This window comes from Hippichthys cyanospilos, chromosome 2 (assembly GCF_059441005.1).
Source record: "Hippichthys cyanospilos isolate Australia breed blue-spotted pipefish chromosome 2, RoL_Hcya_1.0, whole genome shotgun sequence".
NCBI lineage: Eukaryota > Metazoa > Chordata > Actinopteri > Syngnathiformes > Syngnathidae > Hippichthys > Hippichthys cyanospilos.
Window position 1 is genome coordinate 22,540,126 of NC_142370.1, and position 16,830 is coordinate 22,556,955.

A 16,830-nucleotide genomic window follows, 5' to 3' on the forward strand; every position below is an offset into this window, starting at 1 on the left:
ACAACCATAAAACACGCTCATCCTCTTCCACGACGGGCGACCAACTCACCCGTCTGCGCACTCGTGGTGCGGCCTCGGGCGTGTTGGGCGACGTAGACTCATTTGCTGTCTCCGACGTGGAGCTCAATGAGGAGTTACTGCTTGAGAGCTCCTTATTAGTTGATCGCTTAGTCGCAAACTGGAAGTAATGCAAGAATTTTACTTGCTATTACTGTACTGATATATGTATTGAGTGCTCATAGTTTGGGGATTTTATCATGAGGTGCATACATGCATATCAGGGCTGCGCAATCAATCGAATTTTAATTGCGATCACGATATTGGCTGCCACGATTAATTAAGCTGATCCTCTGAGACGTTAACATTTAAAAAGCCGGCTAAAAACATATCAAATCAAGCACTTTGTCATCCTACCACCAGGAGGCAATATTTCCCGTATGTTAGCATGACAAAAGCCTCTGCTTTTCTCACGCTAATATATTATTTACCAGTGTGACATCGTGTTGAGTTTCTGACCAGATTCCTTATATATACAGTGCTAGCTGTTAATTGAGACCCATTTTGAAAAATTTGATTGAGAAAAAAAAAAGGAATACATTTGGTTTGAAACGATGGAAAATGACATTTTGACTGCTATTTGAGTAAAATTTGGTCAAATGTGCTTGGTTCTAAGTAGGCTTATTTTTTTCATTGGTTTGCACTGAGCAAAAGAGTTAGCTGTGAATTTGTTTTTATTATTCATTTAGTTAGTTTATTTCTAATATTTGTAAGTATCAAGCCTTGTTTATATGCTGCTGAATTCAATATTGACCACAATAATCGTGATTATTATTTTGGCAATAATCATAATCGTGCAGTCCTAATGCATACTCACCTGGAGAATGGAGGAGACAAGGTCAGACGAATCTTTGTGCTCCTCTCGTTGTGGCGGATCTTGACGATAGCCGTCTTGGCGTTGCCTATGCGTCCTGTCGTTTGCTATAACTTGTGAGAGGGGTATACTGAAGGCCTGTGGAACACCCTCTGGGAGACAAATAGAAAACTGAGAGATTACAGTCTAGATCACACAGCAAAAAGTAAATCTTAAGAGGGGTCTTATGGATAAAACATTCACTCAATCACTGCCATTGACGGTCATGTTAAGTGTTTGTTTTTTGGTGTGTCGCTTGTTTTTTGTCTTTTTTTAACAATATTACCACAGACTGTAATGTGTAAACCATAAAAGATAGACTTTTTTCTTATATTACAATGTAGTACCTTTGATAAAAACAACAGTTGCCCCTTGTCTTAAATCATGCTTTGCTTGAAGATCCCAACAAGTACATGTTGCTTCTCTTGTTTTATTTGCATAATGCGTATGAAGGAGGGAAGACAGCAGAGGCTAACAGCATCCCGTAACCACAACTGGAGGGTTTGTGGCTCAGCATGACCACAAGAGACCACAATGAGATTACATAATCTCAAAGCAACATGCACATCTGGTAAACACAAGGCGCATGCAGGTCTGCACGTATGCACAAAAGTGCCATCTGTGCTGCATGACGAACATGATGATGATGAACAGCCATCACAGAATCTACTCATACAATGTGTGTGTGTGTGTGTTTGTGTGTATGCCTGCACACGGGTTAATGACGTCCGTCTTCCACTGAGGGTCAAGTGTGAGCTAAAGCTTTTCCCAGAGGTTAGGGATTTGCAAGTGGCAAGTTACAATAGTTGACATCTTATAGTCAACCTTAACCCTAATGCCTTGTGCATATTTTGTCCAGTCTTTACATCAAAGGCATTTCACATCAAATGGAAAGCACTGAAAGAAGACAGTGGGGAGGCTGGGTGGCATGTCAAATTTCAACATGGCACAGCCACTTAGTTATTAGGTGACCAGAAGAGGACCTTCCCTTGGCTAAAATACGGCAAGAACGATGTGGAAGAAAATAACCGAAAATGGTCAAAATGCTGCACAAGGGTTAAAACCACAGCTAGCAAAGAGTCGAAATTGGTTGAGCTAGCTGCTTAGACACACTATACCCTTGACCTCTACGCTAAACCTAGTGATTAGAATTTGAATTAGAAGTGGTAAAAGCCATGTGTATAATCAAATGTAAATAAAAATTGACAAAAGCAGCAATTCACACAAAAGCTGAAAACACCCAAACTTGAAAAATGGTCGTGAAGTGAAAGTTTTTTTTAAATCCCTTTTGGTACTGGTAGTAGAAGACAAAAATGTTCACAAGGTTGTTGTCATGAATAAAGGTGTTGCTTTTCCCGAATTAAAGACAGACTTTTGATTGTGCAATGACAACTAATCTGACACATTCCTGCAAAGATGAGTCAACAACATCAGATGAGCGCATATTAGCATGTGAATTTCAATAAGAAGGTGTTTACTCAAAAAAAAAAGCCATGCCAGTTTGATAGGAAAAGCCTGTTTCACATCATCTCCAATCACTGCTGTGCCTCTTTCAAGACCTGTATTTTCAGAAGGCAGATATGTTGTGCTCAGCATGCAGTCCATCCACTTAACATAAATACAAACTGTAAACAGATACTTAAGTTTTTTTTTACAGCCTCTCTATTCACCTGACAAAGAATCGTCTCGCCAGAGGAAGGTAGAATCTGAGTTTTGGCAACATTGAGAAAAAATTAAGAAACATGTCACAAAATATTTAAGACCTTAGCATACCTTTGTCTTTGCTCTTCTCTTTGGACAACGAATCCAGCTTCCTCCGCAGGGACTTTTTCCTCTTCTGGCCATCTGTACAGAAAAAAAAGGTTTCACAAAAGCGGAAATGTTTTTGCCATCAGTGATTCAAATGCAAGTTTTCAAAAGAAACATTGGAAATGCTGAGGCTGAACCTGGATTAATTAGTTTGAGCAACTTGTTTGATTTTTTTTTCTGCTTGCCGGATTAGGGTTGAATTGGTTTCATATTGTGGTTAACCCTTGGAGTTATGTTTAGAATATTTTTGTTGGATTTTATGGCAAGGAGTGTTATCTTCCAGTCTCAACAAAGAAGGAAAAAAAAAAAAAACCTTGATAGTGTTCACTGTAAACATGATGCATGGCCCCCAAACTGGATAATTCAATAACCGGAAACACTGAAAGTTGTGGAATGCACTTATTTCAATCCTTGGAATTCTAGTGTAAGCCTCTGTAAAACTCTTCATGCTGGGTCACTTGGGCCGTTCTACATTCTGATTACGCAGCCTCGGTTTGAACTCCAGATGTTCTCCTGTATCATATGAGTCACTCCGGGAAATGTATCCACCTCCCACTAAACATCCCAGCATAGCAGCAGCTGCTTGCGTCATAGTAGGGTTTCAGTTTCCGTAAGCTTCCAAGCGCCATTGACGAATCTCCGAATCGTCAACATTACCACTGCTCTTTGAGTTTCACCATGTTTTTTATGACACTTGAGAAAGACGAGCACCCAGTTTACCAAACAAGTTGAAAGAGAGGGAAATGGTATGTGAACAAAGAGAAAGCAAGCAGATGTATGGGGCAGCACAGAGTGTGTGTGTGTGTGTGTGTGTGTGTGGGGGGGGGGGGGGGTAGAGATAGGAAATGGATTGATTGGGGGGAATTTATACACAGATGGCTTGCAAAGCTGAACGGAAATCTGATGAACGTCGGGTTCAATAATAATGTTTGGTAAACCTTGGCATGCTTTTTTTTGTCTTGTCATGCCCTTGATGTTGCATTATGCAGTTTTCTATGTTATGCTAATGTGTTCTTAACAAAAACATGGTTTCATTTGATAGAATTGAGAGTGTTTGACATACACCAACACAATTCTCCTTTTAATGAGCCACCGTGCATTGCTGTAGAATTTGTGAGCAACACAGACAAGAAGACATTAGCTGAGTTGCTTCGCACCAAGTGTACAGGCGCAAATTCAACAAATGCAGGTTTTCTTTAGTACCACGGTCAGTGTTGAAGCAGTGCAATCCTCTGGATGTTATAAAAGTCATGTGACAATACAGGTGAGGAAATAGTAGAAATGACCTCACCTTTCGGCACAGTAATCTGGCACCCAACATCATAGTCTTGGTGCAAACGGGCATAGGCCACTTCTTGGAGCCGGGCCCTCTCCAGTTCAGACAAGCTTTGGATGGCGACTGGGGTCAGACGCACAGTCTGGCCGGACAGGCTGTTCCAGGTGAAATCACCCTACGGGAAGGCAAAGCATTATTAGTACATTAACTCTTTCACTGGTTTTGATGGCTATAGACGTCCAAGATCATTTTTTACTGGGCCTGCAGTGAATGAATTACATTGCCATCTTGGTTCCTGCATAGAGTCGTGAGAAAACAAATCATTTACGTGTTGCGTTAATCAGAGATGAAGTTTTTAAAAAAGTGATCGCTATTTTGTCATTCCAAACATGTGATGAAAGAAAAGAAAAATATCAGGAAATATTCATGTTGTTTTCCTTACTTTTGTTGTTTTTTCTAAGAGGCAAATGTTTCTCACAACATATAAATATTCCTGGCGAAATATCCAGGATGTTCAAGAGACGTTATGAATGGCTAGCCCTTTTCTTTGCCTTTTAATGCTTTCAATGCATTATAACTTGTTTGGGTGATTCAGTTGTCTTCTTTGGGTTTTTAATTTATGGTGTCTGCTAATAATTTTCATTTCAGTGCATTTGTAATATCAACTCATACTTGTACACTTGAATGACTGTAGTGTCTGTAGAATATTGTTGTAATTGAGGCTTCTTCTCAGACTCCTCACTCCTTCTTTCATGGACATAAAGGAATGCATGACCAGAGTGTGGAGTGTGGCATCAAAACCTGCTGAGTCTCAGAGCGCTTCTCAAAATATATTACAATTCCGTTCAATTCATTTCAATTAAACTTTGATTACAAATAAAGCTTCAACCCTGACTACTGGTAGCTGAAGGAATATTGGTGTGGCGATTCAACACTTCATGCCCCCTTTGTATATGTACATTGTGAGATGTCTTCTGACAGCTGTGTTCAGGAGCGCAGAATCTGTTTTCTTTAGCGCATGGCATGACTTTGCCATTCACCAGTACAAACTGTATGTGCTCCACCGCAGGGCTCATTGCTATTCACTTTTGTTTTGTTTTGTTTTTTTGCCAGTCCAGCAGCGATTACGGGATTCCAACAAAGAACCACCTTCCCGGTCTCCTCCCCTACACTCTCTCTGGTGTGTCACCATACCACAGCTCTCAGGGGTCGACACTGAGCTTAAGTTCATCCATCCCATCAAGAGCTGCTTATTTACCTTTTGTCTTTAAAATGGTATTCGTGTGAATGAGTGGGGCAAACAATTTTCAGCGGCAGCAGCAGCAGCACTTTTGAGAGAGAGCACTTGTGACCTCAACTTATATAGCGCTTTTACTAGCGTCGGTACTCAAAGCGCTTTACACCGACAACTCATTTTACCTATTGATGACGTAGCGTCAGGAGTGATGCTCAAGGACGATCACTTTGAAATGCTCACAATGATCGAGCGATCGAACACACAACCTCCCAAAGTAAGCCACCAAAACATTTGGTTGCTAAGCAGCAAGGCCATCATCTACAGTACATCCCTTTAAGATGAATATTCATTGCAATTTAAGTTAACTGACAGCTGTTATCGTCGCGCGTGTACACATTGCGGTGACTGGACCTCCCCCATGTACTGGGTTGACTAATGCTGCATACGGAGAGCTGCAGCATGTAATTTGTTGTTTTAGACAAAGGGATGAAAGAATATGTTGGTTTCCGTAGCGATTCAGGGACGGTCTAAGGGCAAGGGAGCGAGAAAAATATCGCTATGGCAACTCAGGCAGTGGGCACTTGTTGCCATGATGCTCTGCATAAATTATTTCCAAATGGAGAGACTCTCAATGTGAGCAAGGTGACTCTCATTTTCCTAAAATAAATCACCATCACCACGACTTATTGGCAGCGCCACGCCATTTCTCGCCCATCATAAACATCACACACTCCTTTTTTTTTCCCCATTGCGAGACATCAATGCCATCATCTGTGCCAAATGCAGTACGTATCTACCGCAAGGACTTACTAGCCACTATAAGAAGTCATTGGATGTGATGCTGAAAGTATGTGTGTGTGTGTGTGTCTCCAATAGTGCTTTGTAGCTGTTCAATCAAAACATCCAGTCCTAAATGTTATGTGAAGCAGTCTTGCATTCAGTTTAATTCTTGGCACAGAATATATTGCACAACCACATATTTGGGACTTTTTATATTGTATATATCACTGTTTAATTTCATTTCTTGTTTTTTTTTTCCAAAGTTATTTTACTGTGTGTTGCCTACAGTACTAAATGTGTTTCATGAACAAAAACGTTTATGGAAATGTACTGTTTACTTTTATGTAATTTTGAGGAGGGAATGCTACATTGATATAAATAGGGGACCAACAAAGATGATGTTTTGTTCACAGTATATTTATCGAGTTTCATCAACCACTGACAGTGTAAAACTATAGTAAAACCTTATTATCCTTTCCAAACAAACCACGTTCTTGTTTACACCAAATTAAAATATACAAAGTATACAGTTATACATCTCTATAAATGTCATCCATGCACAAATGTGCAATTACCAAAAGTAAATGCATGTTATATTAGAATATAAAGGATGTCCACACCTGCCCAAACACAACATAATCTTATTTACACCAAATAAAAAATACTTAATATACACCTATACATCTTCATAAACATAATTAACACACAAAAGTACAATTTTTGATACAAGAGGATGCTATTTAAGGCATTATATATTTTTAATCAGATGATTAACTGGTAAACTGTCAGGTTTTTCTGCCAAATATTTCATTTGGCATCATCTACAATATAAATTATATATCAGTCAAGCAAACTGATGCCTTACGTACAGCGCAGAGTACCTTGCAATAAGTCAAACTCATTTGATCAGCAATTAAACAAATCTGCACAAAAAAACAGGTAGTGTGACGCAAACACAAGCGGCATGTAAATTACCAGCCCTTGCTCGTACTTTGGCACACAAGTCATTACCTCTTACTAGCTCTTCCGGCAAGAAGACAGAATGATTAAAGCCATCATTCTGCTTCTTTCGAGAAGAACACAACTTTAAGAGTGTCAGTGAGGTGCTGTTCATAATGATTAACGCTTATTTGTGCACTGTGAGATACAACAAATCAAATTTAGATCAAATTTAGGAAAAACACACATGCACATCTGGTAAAATCATACCAGTCGTTCTGGCCAGCCTTACACACAATTAGGTACAACATGTGCTGCGATATTCCAGGCAGGTACAAGGGGTCCAAAAGAGGAGTCCTTACTATGAAAACAGATACCAACAGACCGCTGGAGGAATTCTTTCTATTTAGGCTTTTGATCAGCTTTCATTTTGTGTTTCCACTGCCTTGAAATGACCCCTGAGAAGAGTTTGTCTCCCAACGTTGAAGAGGAAAAATCTGTTTGTCTTCTTTGTGCATGTGTCTTTTGTAGATTATGCATCTTATAGATTTTCCTCTCCACGACAAACATCTCAACGTTCACATCTGCTTGCAATTACTGACCATCTGAACTCATCAGCCAGCACTCTTCTCGTGCGTGCATATCATAGGCCTATGTTCATGCGCTTAAGGCCTGTGTGTACATGTACCTGTCCAATTCAGAAGATTAATAGGTTTTTCCAGCGTTTTAAGGCTGTTCTCCATTCGGTTTGAGGGAATGTTGGGTGATCCATGTTACAGAACCAAACATTAGGCCTGTGACAATAATTACAAAGTCAAATTATTGTTTGATTCATAAAAAGCACATAGCAGCTCTTTTTCAAACCCGAAAAACGGTCATTCCCTCTGCCCAATGCGCAAGGTGAAACTCACACCCACATACAGATTGAGGGTGGCACGACGCTTGAAAAGTGGTTCAGGGCTTGGACTGTTTCACTTTGGGTTGCATGCGTGACATTGATTCGTAGGCATGCCCCACTCTATTCTCATTTATTAATGAGGTGTAGCTGCGAACTGTGGCACTAATGGTAGGGCTAACACTAATCAGCGAAACAAAGTGTCTGCGCATGTACTGTGCCGACGACTCGAGGTGATGCCCGTGGGAGCGGATGACCTCAGGGAAAAGACTTAGTTTTTGTCGTGTGAAGATTACCTTATTTTTCGGACTACAAGCCGCAATTTTTTCTTCATGTTTTGAGCCCTGCGGCTTATAGTCTAGTGCGTCTTATCTATGTTTTTGTTGTTGTTGTTGTTATTGTTGTTTTTTTGTTGTGTTGTTTTGTTTTTGTATGTGAATCAATGGCTGTGCTGAAAAAGAGTTAAAAAAGTACATTATTAAAAAAATATACATGTCTAATTTTAATAAGAGAATGTACAAAACGGGTAAATTTGTGACGTGTAAATTTTATATACAATACAAAGTATATGTGATTTTATTTATGTATTTATGATTGTAGATGAATTATGTAGAATGTGTTGTGTTCACTAAAATAAACTATGAAACAAAGGGAGACAAAAAAAAGATGCTATTGAAGTAATGATTTCAATTTTGAACTGCTATTTAACTAACAAATATCCATTTTCTGTAAATATGTTGGGACTAAATATGCAGGCATGCTCAGTCTGTTATAGAGAGGACGTTGCTGTTGGCAGACAATTACAAAAAAAAAAGTAATATATACCAGCTTTTTGCGTGAAGATCTGATGGTATTACCTGCGGTTTATAGTCCAGTGTGGCTTATCAGTGACAAAAATAATTTATTTGCTCATATTTTGCTGCTGTGGCTTATATACCAGTGTGCCCTATAGTCCAGACTGTTAAAATTGACTGTTAAAGTAACTGTTAAGTTAAAAAGGATACAGGTTTAGGTGTACTCATTCATTTTTTATTATTATTTATATACTAATACAATGTTTACACTGATCTGAGATTGCGATATTTTGAGCCATTGTACATAGGTTTCAGGGCATTGTCTTTTGATTGAAACACTGCCAGCCCCTCGTTCCCCAAAATAATGAACTCTTCCCGGAATTTCACAAAGCTTTATTAAAGTGCTTCAATTGTCTTACATTGGAGGGTGTATGGATATATCAGCATTTCGATTGTGACATATGAAAACAGGCATTTAACAGCTGAACAGTCGTAAACTATGACAGACTTTAATTTAAATATCAATGGTGATTTGTTTTCTGAAAGGTAAGTTTGTTTTCTGAAATATAACGGTTTTGGCTTTTGTTATTTTTTAATGTAAATCTGTTTAATAGTTTTGTTTTCTGAGTACGTTTGTTTCTGATTTTGTTAATGTGTGTTATGAAGTATTTTTTTTTTTCGTGCAGTGTAAAAGTGTTTCACATTTGTTATTTTTGTTTTGCGCTTTCCAGCCAAAATAGTTCAGTGGCAGTTTTTTTTTCTACTGATTTAAAGCTTAAAGTAATCTTATTAAGGATTTTTTAGTTTATATTTCACTACAGTGGCAGGAACATGAGCCAACAAAAGTAAATCACATTCCCCTGCAGTTCCCCTCTCTGATCTTCATCCACCGTATCCATTTTGCACAGCAGGATCAGAGAAAAGTCTCTTTAAGACTCTATTTTCCGCATGGGTGCCCCATCTCTCGCCTCCCGCCCAAATCAATTTCTTGTTAATCCTGTGCTGTAGTTATAGAGTTGTGGGATTATAGCACACTGGCCCATTCGCCCAAATGACAGTGTTAAAACTGAGCTGTGGTTGCATGACAGCATCTCTTAACATCAGAAAAATGCCTTTGCTTCAGCTCCATGATGTGTACTGTGTGTGTGTGTGTGTGTGTGTGTGTGTGTGTGTGTGTACATATATATATATATATATATATATATATATATATATATATATATATATATATATATATATATATATATATATATATATATATACACAGTGTATATATATGTATGTGCATGTATGTATGTGCTGTATGCACTTATTGCTCTGATGAACTGCTGTAACATCAAAGCGCAACCAGCCTAAAATACCAGCTTCGAGAAAAGGATGTCTTCGCTAGTGCTAGACTAGACTGTAGACTGTAGTCAACAGTCGATAGTTTGGACAAGGCTGGCGAGGCTACCAGTCAATTACATCACGGGCACTCCTATAAGACACGTGATTGACTCCCAGCGTGACAACAACCAATGAAAGAATTGAAAGAGAGCGGGTTTTCCCCCCACCTACTTCCCGAGTACAGCTTGGATAGGTACCAGCAAGCCAGCGACCCTAATGAGGATAAGCAGCTATAGAAAATGGAAGGATGGATTTTAAATCTTTTGAAAGAGCATCTGTAAGGCAAGTGCAACCAATCATGCAAAGCAATGTCAATGCAGAAAACGTTTTCACCCATATAATCACTTTGGAAAAGCCAACAAAGGTTATCACAACATATTGCCTAATTCAAAGCAAAGACATTTTGGAGATGATCTAAAGCTTGACTTGCCACAAGTCAGAAGAAAGAGTCATGTCATATTTCAGGTGAAAAAACTCTGGGTCATTTCAGCATACTCACAGGTGTTACTGGCCATCAACCAAAAGCGATTTTTCTGGGTGAACAGTTCACTTGGTAGAAAGGTACACAATATCGCCAAATGTATACAGCGGTGTGTAATTTGAATCCCCCTTTGTGTGATCACAGTCATTTTAATCAATTAATGGCATTTAAAATCTATCCATATTATCAAAATACAAGTGTTTTAACTGATGTGCAGTCACTTAAGAAAACAACTTTCAAACCAAAATCTACTTGATTGTTTAATCCCATTCGCACTTAATGGGCTGGCAGCCACTACCTTTGGATATGAACACGACAAAGCCAATTTCCCTTTCATGGTAAAAGCATACCGTATCGTGAAGCTGATCACCACAAACATTTATTTTCGCACCTGTTCTTTTTCTCGAGCACAAAACAAGCTCCTTTGGAACTTTGCTGACTATTTCAAATCACTGTTCGAACAGAATGAATGGGACATTGATCTTCAGGCTCAACTGGGCACGCTGCTTCATGATCATTGCTTCAATTCGCGCATTCTTGCATGGAACCCAGGAATCAAAGGTCCCTTTGCCAGCATGTTGCAAATGACAAACAAGAACTCATTAATTAAGGAGTCTAACAGTTTTCTGGGCCACCTTTTGTTATCCTCCATACTTTTACATGGATGTGTAACATGAAACTGAGGAGTAAGTATAAATAGTACAAACTTTGTGGTACAGTGCAGGAAGTTTTAGCCAAGTGTAACTTCCTGCAGACCTCACCACACCCGCGAATGCCCAGTGATATGTGTGTGGGTGTGTGTGTATGTGTGTGTGTGTGTACATGTGCTAATCTTTTATTGATTTCCTAAAGGAAAATGAGCATTGCTATAGTTACCCTTTAAAACAGGCGGAATTGGGAGCATATTGTTAAATCTATTAATAAATACATAAGAACATCTCAACACATTGCTTTTTTTGTTATAAGTGTTCTCTCAAAAGCAAGGAGCGTTAATAGACCGTTATAAATTCCTAGGTTAATAATGAGTGTCTGAATGAAGACCAAAAAAAAAAAAAAAATGTGTGCATGCTCGTGTGCGCACAGGCACTGTGGGTCCTTACATTCCATTGGAAGCCTTGAGAGCAGCTAATCCAGTCTTAGGCAATGGCCTCTTGAACTCTTGGGTCACCCACACGTACACACATTGACATAAACACACACACACACATGCAGACACAACACCTATTTGCCCGCCATGCAAATATGCAACAGGAAATGTCACTTATTTTTCTTGTCTCACTCCATCTAGTTTATATATTTGCACTGTCACCATTCCACAAACTGGCACATTTCAAATGAAATAGCCTCAAACAGGTCAAATGTAGTACTCTTTTGTCATCTGGATCGCTTTGACAAATTCAGAATATACATATAATAATGTATTGCAATGTGCGTCATAGCAGATGCTGCCTTTGACTTCACAATTTGGGAATACTAAGCATTTGTTTTTTTTATCTCTAATATTACATTTATTTTCTCTTTTACTATTTAGCCCATTAAAGAAGAATTTTTTCCTGAACATGAAACCATCCAAATTTTATTTTTTTTAATTTAAATAGTTGATGAAAACGTGTGTTTTATGACCGGTCACAACAATGTAATTACTCATTGTGAAAACACACCAAACCAATTTGAGTAAGTGCAAATGCATATATCATCTTAAAGATCATGTGCGTGAAAAATCTTATGTTTGTTTTAGCATACTTTACGAACTTTTTGTTTGGGAGCTTTAAGGCGGCCATCTTTCTCTCGAAGTGCAACCACAAAGTAAACAGCTCTGGTCATGTGAAAATACTCTCTAAACATGTGACGTTGCACACATTTCATCTACGCATAATATTTCAGTACCTCATGAAAAATGATTGAAAAATCAATAATAGAGCCTCATTAATAGAATTGTCTTGACTGAGTGGTTGAAATGGGTTTATTACTGCATTGTATGGCTGAAAATACTGTATGTTTATTTTAATGATCAACTGATTTGTGTATTTTTTTTGATCAATTGATCCATGACTGATTTTATAAAAAAAAAAAAAAAAAGAAAGTTTTAATTTCCATGTGTTGATTTAAAAAATTGGTAGTAAAGAAAATGCAAAACAAAATAATATTCAGTTATTGATTTGGTCTGATGGATGTAAAAGGACAAAAATTATTGTTTTTTTTTTCACTCAGGGAAATCAAATGTTTGCAAATGTTCTATTTAAATTCAACAGAATATATACCTTGGCTACAGAAACTATATCATACAGTTAAGAGGTAGAAATTCCAAGGAGTCCCATCATTCTAAATTAGGTCTCGAAATGACCGATTATCAAAAATGATAGATTTGAAAATTAAACAGTTACTGTTCAACGGTTATTAACTGCTATTAAAATGCAGTTTATTCTCTCAGATTTAGACTAAATTGTGTTCGCAAAATGCCATACTCCAGTTGAACAGAGAATTTTGGTAGGGTTGAATATGGTGAGTGACGCTGTCTGTGCAAGTGAAAAGATGCATTCCGCTGCAAGAATGCAGCGGGTAGCCAAAATGTGACTCTCATGCAGCAGCGGAATTATGAAAACAATATTTCTATTCACATAATTAAGACCACAATGTTAGGTCTTCAGATGCGCATAAGCAAAGAGGAACATTCTGCTCCATGACCTTTGGTCCGAAAACACATTGAAGCAGTTAGGCAGATGATCCGTGACGCCTGCCCTTTTTGCGTTGCAAGACTTGATGGAAATTTCTCACACAAAGAAAACCTGGGAGTTATTGAATGTGGAATTTGTGGGAAGTTTTTTTTTTTTTTTTTGCATACCCCTGAAGACACTTTTGAATTCATATGCACTCAGTTTGATTCTTTAAATTGTGCCGTATGTGGAAAGACAATACTCTGCCATTTAACAGCTGAGGCAAATTTGGGTTTGGCTGGGCTGCTCAGGTCAGTTTGGCAATAGCATTTAAACCCCAAGCTGGGATTCTTCCACGGAATGCCACGATCAATTTCTACTCTGGCTGCACAAAGCGTGCATGTATGTGTCGCTTTGTATGAAAGGCAAAGGAATCAGTTGAACAATGTGAGGCTCCTACAGGTAATAAAGCAACAAAGCATGTCTGACTGCAGGAAATGTGGGTAATCTGTTTCTATCTCTCCTGACCAACAGCCTCTGCTGAAACTGGAACACACAATATTTCTCTAACCGGGGTAAGAGTTTAACATGCAAATCCTCTGAAGAACGTTCTCCTCTGTGCGTCCCTGCTGGATTTCGTTCTTCCTGCCGCCTTCCTTTAACTCCATAAAAAGACAACTCCCAAGGAGGTTGGACTTGTTTTGGGTTGTTGATAATAAAGCAAGCACTGCACCCCCATGCAACAGGTTCTGCTGAGGAAAACGGGAGATGGGCGGTGTTGTCATGACGAGCTAGTGGTGACAACTGTGGAACGCCAAGAGGCACTCCGAAACGCCCACCCTTAAGTGTTATGCAGTTGCGCCACAGCAGTAATGCCTTGAAGTACCAGGCAATAAATATACCGCAAGTAGTTTGACATAATATTCCGTATAGGTCCTCATTTCTGCTCCTGCTTTGAAAATAGTCCCATTTATCAGGCGAGGAAAAGACATTCAGGGCACGAGCTATCTTACCGTCATGTCTGCTGGCTGGCTCCTCTGTCCAGGTCAAACTATGTTTCAGAAAACTTGTGATCAGTGTAAATACACACACAGCGCAAATGACTAAGAGGACACATGCTTGGCTGCTGACATAGACACATATTTATTAATTTGACAACAAAGGGAAAATGAAGTATTTGACCTCCTTTCACTAAAGACAGGAGAGCCCTTTTTTGTTGCCAGGGCTGTTTGCCCTGGGAGCGGCCGCGTACTAAAATAAACACATCAGCATGCAGAGAGACGACAGGCACGTACTATTATTTGGTGCATGGGGAAAAGCGAGTTCAGCGCCATCAAGTTGGAGACAAGCCACAGCAAAATGACATGGGTGACGTCAAAGTGTGACCAAAAAAAAAAAAAAAAACCAACACGGGCTGCATGAGGAAGAACATGGGGGCTTCTAAATACTACAGGAAGAGAAGACATTTTGTTTTTGTGGCTGCTGACTAAAGACAGATGCAAAATGATACAGGAGTCCAAGATGCATAAATGAAGTTCGGTGATCAATCTTCTCTTAGATTTGTGTTTGCCGCAACATGTCCCACTTTCAGCGTTGCAGTATTTCCTTCATTCCACAGAAAAAAGCAAACTAAATAGCATGATAAAATGCCAAGATTGGCGGCTACCTATAAAGGCTATTGAAAGGGAGCAAAGTTTGAGCCTTGGAAAAAAAGAAAACGCGGCACAATAAAATACATTAAAAGTACTAAACTTATCTGCCCTTTTCGTGCATTAAAAAGTTCATATTTTCTCTATAGTTAATCTGACAAATTCATGTTTTTAGTCTAAAATTAATATCTAAAAACACAATTGTCTACTTGCTTTTGACTGAAAATGACACTACAGGGCTCAGATTACGATCAATCCTGAATCAGATTGCGAATGTCACTTGACCTAACCCAGACAACAGATGTTGTGGCTGGTCAATACACTAGCTATGAGAACATGTGATGTCATTTTCAGTTGTCAGAGAGAGGAAAATTTGGTTTGAAAGGTATCCATTTTACCCTTGCAATATTTATCAAATTACCATGATTAGAGGCAAAACCTTAACTTTTGTCCAGCAAAAAATTGCTAAATATACTCAAAAAACACTTGGGTAAAAAGTAACCCAATTATTGGTCAAAAAAAAGGACAGAATTAACATTTGTATGGGTTTGACCTAACTTTCTGTTTTGTTTAGCTTCAAACAACTTCGAAAAACCTCGCAAACGGAATTAGTATGTATAAAACAGGAAAATATGATCAAATTGAAAATATTGGTTTGGTCTTTTTTGACCCATAATTGAATAATTTTTGACCCACATATCTCTTTAAAAAGACATTTACAATGGATCTCAAAACTTTTGACACAAATTCACATCCAAGTGCTCACAAGCTGGCCTCGCGAACGTCAAGAATGCAAAATGATATACAGTATCTTGACATCCACAAACTCAATGTGAATCAGAATACTGTTTTAGATCGGCACAGGCACATGGAACATATTACTGCTGAGAATTGTTTTTAACTTCTGCTTTAATGCTTTTCTTTTCTGTTATTGTGTAACAAGGAGACACCACATGGCTCATGTGACTGATGCTTCACAATTGTCGTGTTCTGTTCTTCAGTTATTTATTAGTTCCTTTGAATATGATCCATATTTACATCTGTATGATTCTCATGCAGGAATACAATCATAATAATATTCCTGCATTTAATGGATGTTATCTTATCTTAAGGCTTATAATATGCATTTTAGCATCTCGGTTGTTGGCTTGGTGGTGAACCAGTGTGGACACCTTCTGCATTGCAGCAGTGCAAATAGCATTTTTCAAGTCAATGCCGTTTTTGGACGCACTTAGCAACACGCCACAATGAGCACAAATGCTGACTTAAATCATGGGCTTCATTTGTTTAGCTCATAGGCATGCAGGTTTATTATTATCCATGTGCTTCTGATTCAATGGGGTCTTCGGTTAATTCATAGACAGTGCAAGTGCGCTTGTGCGTGAAAACCGGCGTGATCTTTGCGCCGGTGCAAGCGTTATTCGTGCAACAGGTTACAGTACCCTTACGGTTGTTACGTTTTAGAATTAAAAAAGGGTTTTTTTTTCTGACATGAGCCAGGGTGCATGCCATCATGGAGTATTGCGTGGTGATGTCCAGAGCGTGCACATGCCTCAGCGGCCACTCTCGCTTTTGACGTGGATGAGCTTAGTTGTTTACATTATGCTCATCTGATATTGTCAACAATTGAAGCAATAAAACTTGATTAAGATTTCAAATTTCACTTTTCGTGGGGTTCGATCCCTATGAAACAAAAACAATGGAGGGAATACTATGATGTGGGGATAGCTTGTGTAGGTCTGGGATCATTTTGCAGTGGAGCCATTGTCCATTGGGTGACTAAGTTAGTATCGCTAATGCTGATTATTAGCTTGCATTTTTTGGAGTGTACTTTTGAGCTAGCGAGGGCGTCTGCAGCACACCGTGCTCACTTGCCATTTCTCCACAATGATAAACAACGCTGTGAGACCCAGTTTGACCCAATCTTCTGTCCAACCACAACACAATGCTGAGGAAAGTAACACTGGCTAGACTTGGCAAGTTTGGGAATTTGACAAACGGCTTAGCCATGTAGGTAGAT

General features: G+C 38.8%; 1 protein-coding gene across 1 annotated transcript in view; it reads right to left on the minus strand.

The window, feature by feature from the left end:
- Nucleotides 1-16,830, minus strand: part of LOC148427862 (rho GTPase-activating protein 6-like) — a 42,794-nt gene that overhangs the window by 6,883 nt on the left and 19,081 nt on the right. Inside the window, exons 2-5 of the mRNA XM_088408816.1 lie at nucleotides 4,011-4,170; nucleotides 2,684-2,755; nucleotides 875-1,023; nucleotides 50-178 (exon numbers count right to left, since the gene is read on the minus strand). Of these exons, the coding sequence (XP_088264942.1) occupies nucleotides 50-178; nucleotides 875-1,023; nucleotides 2,684-2,755; nucleotides 4,011-4,170 (510 nt within the window). The remainder of the gene's footprint in view (nucleotides 1-49; nucleotides 179-874; nucleotides 1,024-2,683; nucleotides 2,756-4,010; nucleotides 4,171-16,830) is intronic.